We start from the raw sequence: 6,231 nt of genomic DNA on the forward strand, positions 1-6,231 counted from the left end.
TGCAAAGTAGAGAGAGGGCAAGGACTTCAGAAGTAGAAGCTGAGAAAATGGTTGTGTTACGCCTCCTGCTGGAACATACTAAAACTGCCTTAATTCAGAACAGTTTAGAACACTTTATTAGTTTTTCGGGTTTGCAAATACACTAAAACAAGATGTTATCCACAATTAGTGAAAAATCACACTTCAGTAGCAAACAGGGCCCTAAATCAGCATCGTTAGCTGAATCCTACACAGTGCAGAACAACAAACATACAGAAACTACAACACTTTTACTAGTTTGTTTCTTTCAAACAACTTTCAAACAACATCTTTGAACCAAGTGATTGAACGGATCCCTCAGCTTGTGAAACAGGTAAAAGCTTAATTTCAAAACCATTCATCAGACATTAACACCAGAGAAAAAGCAACAGGCGGAGTGTGAAAAAGAGGAAGATGAGAGGGAGAGTCCACAGTGGACGGCAACAAGGACAAGATAGTCAAACAAGACTAAAGAATGAGGGTTTTCAGGCACTGCAAACTAGAAATCCAATATGTCTGCCTTGCATATAAAACTTAAGGGCGACCAAATATGGGAGAAAAAAGATATTTGCACCTCTGAGATAGTTTCTCATTATTACAAGGGCACAGTACTACACAACTACACAACATGCTGATTCAATGTTTGGAAATTCAAGATATGTGAGTGGCCAGGCGAACTGATATTAGTAATACATGCTATACATACTAATATGAATTCATATTAACATGTGTTGTTAATCTCCTAATTATCAATTGATGAATCACACTGGTTTTCTTGTTGGAACAAGAACCCTGGTAATTTTGGCTTACTATTAATTAAAACACTAGGGGGCAGCATAGTTTTTTTTGTTTGTTTTGGGTTATTTTTTTGTTTGTTTGTTTTTTAATTTAGATCCTCAGAATATCTTAGTCTTTATTCTTGTATTCTTGTGTTGGTTCATATTTTGAGTTAGGGTGAATTATAAAATTTTACATGTTAAAGTCAAACCAGAATAGCTCAACAACAGAAAAGGTCGGGGAATATTTTTTTATTTTTTTATTTTTATTTCCTTTATTTAACCAGGTAAACCCCATTGAGATCCAGATCTCATTTTCAAGAGGGACCTGGGCAGAAGTCTGCAGTACACAGCAACCTGGTTACAAAAAACATATACACAAGTATAAAACTCTATAAAACAATTTTAAAACAGTGACACTATTTAAAAGAATCTCGTTGCCTGTTTTTAAGAATCGCTTGAAATAAGTCCAGTGAAATCAATTCTGACAAACTGGAGTTGATTCCAGGCTGAAGGAGCATCACAAACTACTTTGTATGCTGGTTTTGTATTTCATTTGAGCTTTTTGAGTATCAGTTTATTCATATAGAGCCAAATGCCAAAACATGTAATTTCTTTGTGATATGTGGCCTCTTACAGAAAAAAAAATCCTAATATATTGCATTCTTTGAACATGCACTTTTAAAAGAAAATAAAAACAAGCAAAAATGAATAGCATGGAAAATGACTGAACAGTAAGTTATTGCTGAGTGGGTTTTATAGAGCCGGTTTTTCCACATGTTTCGAAATTTTGTGTTTTCAGCTTTCTTTGAGCTCAGCTCCATCTTCCGGTCACTCTCGCGCCAGTCCCTTGTATCTCGCGCGCTGCTTCCGGGAGGGGATTCGCGTTCTCCACGACAGACCAATCAGAGGACAGGTCTCCCAGGAAGCGTCCCGTTGCTATGAGGCTGTGCTGAAGGTTATACCAGTTCTGGACCGGCAGTTGGGGTGAGTTCTGCACAAAAGTTAAACGCAACATGAATCGTTGCTAACTTAAATAGCCAGGAAAAGGAGGAAATATTATTTTGAACCTATATCTTAAATTTTTGTCGTCTTCTTTATATTAGCTTGTTTTTTTTTACACAGTCTTGGGGCTAAAGAAAAACCGAATCAGATGCGACAGAGAAGAAAAGTTAGAGGATATTAGAATTCCTCCATTAAAACGAATACGATAGTTATCTTGACATCACTGTTGCAGCTTGGAAACAGAAAGGGTTTTTTGTGTCAGAGGCTCGAGACAGCTGAAGTTTCGGTAGTAACTCGACTACACACGGACACGCCTCTCACCGGGGTTCTGTCCAATCCCATCGCTATTAGTTCTGCAACCGACCAATCATCGCAGCTATGTAAATCGCCTCCTGAATACTGCTGTCTCGGGACTGTTTTAATGTGAAGCTGCCAGATTTATCTGTCAGACGCAGCGCAGTAGAGTTCAGATGAAGAGTCAGTAGAGTCCGAGAAAGCTCCAGCACAGCTTGGCTGCTCGATACTTTTTTTGCAAGACGGATTGAGTTTAATGTACAATATGACATTTGAGGAACTAAGTGGGGATTATTCTCAAGAAAGGTAAATGTCGTTTGTTTTGCATGATTTATTTAGCATGAGTAGCTTTGTTCCGCAGTAGATGAAAGCACCGCTCTTACGGATAAAAGCCAATATGGAGCTGCAAAGTTTCCGTAGATGGACTGGTTTGAGCTTAATGTAGTATAGCAGACTCGGTATTGTTTTTTTAGGTTCATGTGCTGTTTAAAGTGACTCCAGACTTAATATTAGTTAAGTCTCTCTTATAGCCTTAGCTAATATTAAGGGTATTAGTTACAATACTCTTAAACGGATCAGGTGGTTGGCAAGAAGTTATGTGTCGTGTCGAGTTCCAATATTTTTCATTGAGTTCTGCACTTCACGATGCATTCAAGTACACCTCGTACAGTAGGCTGTCTGTATCGAAAGAACCATGACGTGATGTAATGTCACCGCTGTTTCTGCAACATGTCCCGATCTACTGTTGTGCTTTGATCGTTATTAGATGTTCAAATCTCTTTGAAATACTTCGGTATAGTAAAATCATCCTTATCACTAACAACCTAAAATCTAGTTTAGGAACTTTGAATATTTTTTAATAGCAAAGTCTGATTTTTTTTTTTTCTTTCACCAAAAGTAATTTTGGCACAAAAAATGGCCAATTATTATTTTACGACTATTATCTTAAGAAGGTGACTATCTTTAACTCAGTAAAAAAAATGGTTTTAATCCTTTAATGTCCATTTTCACCAGTGAAAGCACTTGAAAATCTTACTTTTATAGTGTTGAATAATATCTGGCTGACCTTTAGGATCACATTTGGCTTTGTTTCACTGTTGGTAGCCTATTGCACAACTTGACTTGAATGCAGCGTGGAGTCTAACTGTGGTGGGGAACCACATGTGGACTGGAGGGACCTCGGTTTGACACAGCACCGTTAATGCAGCTCCAGCGACATGAACATGCATGTGTCTGCTTTACAGAATGGATACGGTGGCGAAAGCCTTGGAGGAAGTCCTCACCTCTGCCTTGCCACAGGGCTGTATTACGGTTGGCGTCTACGAAGCAGCCAAGTCCCTCAACATGTGAGTACAGACTGTGTTGCTTGGATCTCTATCAGGGTTTGCTGGTCGCTACCTCGCCTTAACGCTTTCCTCTCCAACAGAGACCCTGACAATGTGGTGCTGTGCATCCTAGCCACTGATGAGGACGACGTTAAAGACGTGGCCCTGCAGATCCACTTCACGCTCATTCAGGCTTTCTGCTGCGAGAACGACATCAACATCCTGAGGGTCAACAACACCCACCGGCTGGCAGAGATCCTGGGGGGAGGCGGAGGGAAGCAGAGCAGCGGGGAGCCCATGGACCTGCACTGCGTCCTGGTCACTGTGAGTGCTGCTCGCCGTGTTTTCTGTTCTGTTCGGCTGTAGTTGTGTCTGGGATGGAACCTTTGATCTCTGGGCTGTGGGCACGTGAGCGAAACTCTTACTCACAGGGGAACTTGTCCACACTTGTTCCTGTGCCTGTGATGAAGCGATGGCAGAGCTCCTCCTTCTTCTGACTTCTGAAGAATTTCATCTGGAATCTGTTGTTATGCAGAAACAGGAGCTGGCAGAGATCTGACTCAGGGATGAAAGAAAGTACATTTGCTTTGAAAATTTCTAGGATTCTAGCAGCGTTTTACATACGTTTTTCTTTTTTTCAGCACATCCCCATTTAACACAGAGATGTACTTGTGGTTTTGTCCCCTTGTTAGATTTTATTCATTCATTGTTTGAGTGATTCTTGTCTTGAATGTTTAGGGAAACAGTCAGTGGGTCTGGCTGCTCTGCAGCGTCAGGTGAAATTTACCCTAAGAAAAGGTGAAAAGTGAGAAATTCCTCCTGTTGCACAGTTGACTTTGTGGTAGACTATATAATCAGCGTAGTGGAAAGTAAAGGCGCACAGATAAATCAGCCGGCGGATAAATGGGCTCTGGTTTTCTTAATTTTGGCAGATCGATCAATACTTACATGTGAAACCGATGTTATCGGATCTTATCTAGCTCTGCAAAGGTCTGAAAGTCGACCACTGTCACCTTTTGCTCTTCAGTGACAGAGGACTGACCGTTAGCGCCGCCCACCAGGTCACGTCTCCATGGTGACCACCCCACTGTTTGTAAAGTTGTTGTCACTATATTTAGCAACTTTGGAGATAAAAAAAATCGCTATGTGCCTACATCTGAACGTCCGGCTTTTTAAAGATCGGCTAGAAAACTGCAACCAGTGCGCCCCCTGCTGGAAACACCACAGCAGTCAAACTGAGCCAGAGATGGTGTTTGGATGATTAACATCAGTTTCCCTTCTTGCTTTCAGAGCCCTCACTCCACATCATGGAAGGACCCCGCCTTGAGCAAGCTGAACCGGTTCTGCAGAGAGAGCCGCTGCATGGACCAGTGGGTTCCCATCATCAACCTGCCCGAGCGATGAGCCCCCCCGGACCGCCTCGCAGCGAGGAGACCCTGTCCAGAGCCAAATCATTTCTGCACAGGAGGCATGCTTTAAACCCCACCTGACACCATGCTCCCACCAGAGAACCAGGTCTGCTGCAACGCTGGTTGCAGAGAGCACCAAAAAAAAAAAAAATCAAAACAAAAAAAAACAAGAAAGAGAAAAAAAACATGCTGTCAGTGTGGGATGTGTTCAAAACCAAAATAAAAAAAAAGCGTGGGGTCGGAATTTCCACTTCGAACTGGGTTTGTTTGGAGTTAACGTCCGCGGGCCGTGGCGAGCGAGAGGAGGCGGCGGACTCTATTCGTCTGGAGGTGGAAGTGTTACGAAGCGTGTGTGCTTTTCAGTGTGACGCCCCGCAGCCGAACACAAGGACTGTACGCTGTTTGTTTGGCAACGTCTCCGTGGCGATGGGGAGGACCGGGGCAGCGACCCCGGAGCACAGAGCTGCTGAGCCGCTGAGCGGACCCAGGCCTCAGGCTCTCTGCAGAAATAAAGCACTTGTTGAAACACTAGAGCTGCTGCAGTTTAACTTATTCATCACAGCCGTTCATGTTCAGGTTGATGTTCTGATTTCAAAAGGGAAAACCTTCATTCTGTTTGTTTACCTTTTCTTCTATATCTATCAACACACCAGCTGTTTTTTTGTTGTTGTTTTATTTTTTCTAAGTGAACTAGTTCTTTTGTTCAAATTTAAGTTATTTCTAATTATATTTATGCATATTTATGTTATTATTTTTTACAAACTTGCACGATTTGAATACCAGACAAATGTTTTCCTGTCAATAAAATCTTCTTGGAAACAAAATGTAAAATGTGTGGGGTTGATTTTTTTTGTTTAGTTTTTTTGCTGAATGCTGAGCTGCAGTGAAAGAGAGCGTCACGTGTGGATGGCAGGGGGTCAGGCTGGCCACTGCGGCCCCGCTGTGGCCCCGGTGCCACGCCTGGCCTAAACGGAACAATGACCGGCCCAACCCGCCCGCTGCTCAGGCTTCTGCCGCGGTCAGCAGGACCGAGCGCATTCATCCAAACAGCTCAGCAACTCTCTAAAGAAAAGTGCAAAACAGAGATGTCAGGCTGTGATTGTCTTAAGATTTGAGCGTCTTTGAGTTTTGAGTTGGTGGCTCCTGAACTGCTGCAGGTCAGAAGAGAGCAGAGCAGAAACGGTTTAGTCGGTGGGTGTTTTCTGGCATGCAGGCCGTTGTGTAAGCCCTTCTGAGCCGCTGACGCCTCCCCTCCTCCCCCTCTTTATCCAGCAGTCACATGATCACACCAGCAGGTGATCTTCCAGAAGCTGGCAGCTGGTGACGTCACTCGGCTGATGTAAGGCAGGCAACCTCCTCTGAAAGTGCCAAGTCATAATCTGGGCAAAAGGGTGAAACGGAGTT

The 6,231-nt window shown here is 43.0% G+C and overlaps 1 protein-coding gene across 2 annotated transcripts; it reads left to right on the top strand.

Moving 5' to 3' along the window:
* The first annotated feature begins 1,672 nt into the window (after positions 1–1,672).
* Positions 1,673–5,358, top strand: gadd45aa (growth arrest and DNA-damage-inducible, alpha, a). Of its 2 annotated transcripts, none has more exons than XM_008433381.2 (4): positions 1,673–1,781; positions 3,338–3,439; positions 3,520–3,742; positions 4,709–5,358. In XM_008433381.2, the coding sequence occupies exons 2-4, from the start codon at positions 3,339–3,341 to the stop codon at positions 4,820–4,822; spliced, it is 438 nt and encodes a 145-aa protein (XP_008431603.1). In that variant the 5' UTR covers positions 1,673–1,781; position 3,338; the 3' UTR covers positions 4,823–5,358. The 2 variants fall into 2 exon arrangements, with proteins under 2 accessions (XP_008431603.1, XP_008431602.1); XM_008433380.3 differs by lacking the exon at positions 1,673–1,781 and adding an exon at positions 1,796–2,399.
* The last annotated feature ends 873 nt before the right edge of the window (positions 5,359–6,231 follow it).

Source organism: Poecilia reticulata, chromosome 17 (genome assembly GCF_904066995.2).
Source record: "Poecilia reticulata chromosome 17, P_reticulata-male-v2, whole genome shotgun sequence".
NCBI classification, from domain to species: domain Eukaryota; kingdom Metazoa; phylum Chordata; class Actinopteri; order Cyprinodontiformes; family Poeciliidae; genus Poecilia; species Poecilia reticulata.

What these genes read in the sequence shown, in the direction of transcription:
- gadd45aa (XM_008433380.3), top strand. Translation starts at nt 2,350, where the DNA reads ATGTACAATATGACATTTGAGGAACTAAGTGGGGATTATTCTCAAGAA. An exon ending in GGGGATTATTCTCAAGAAAG is followed by an intron (nt 2,400 to 3,337) that starts GTAAATGTCGTT and finishes TCTGCTTTACAG; the next exon opens with AATGGATACGGTGGCGAAAG. An exon ending in TGCACTGCGTCCTGGTCACT is followed by an intron (nt 3,743 to 4,708) that starts GTGAGTGCTGCT and finishes TCTTGCTTTCAG; the next exon opens with AGCCCTCACTCCACATCATG.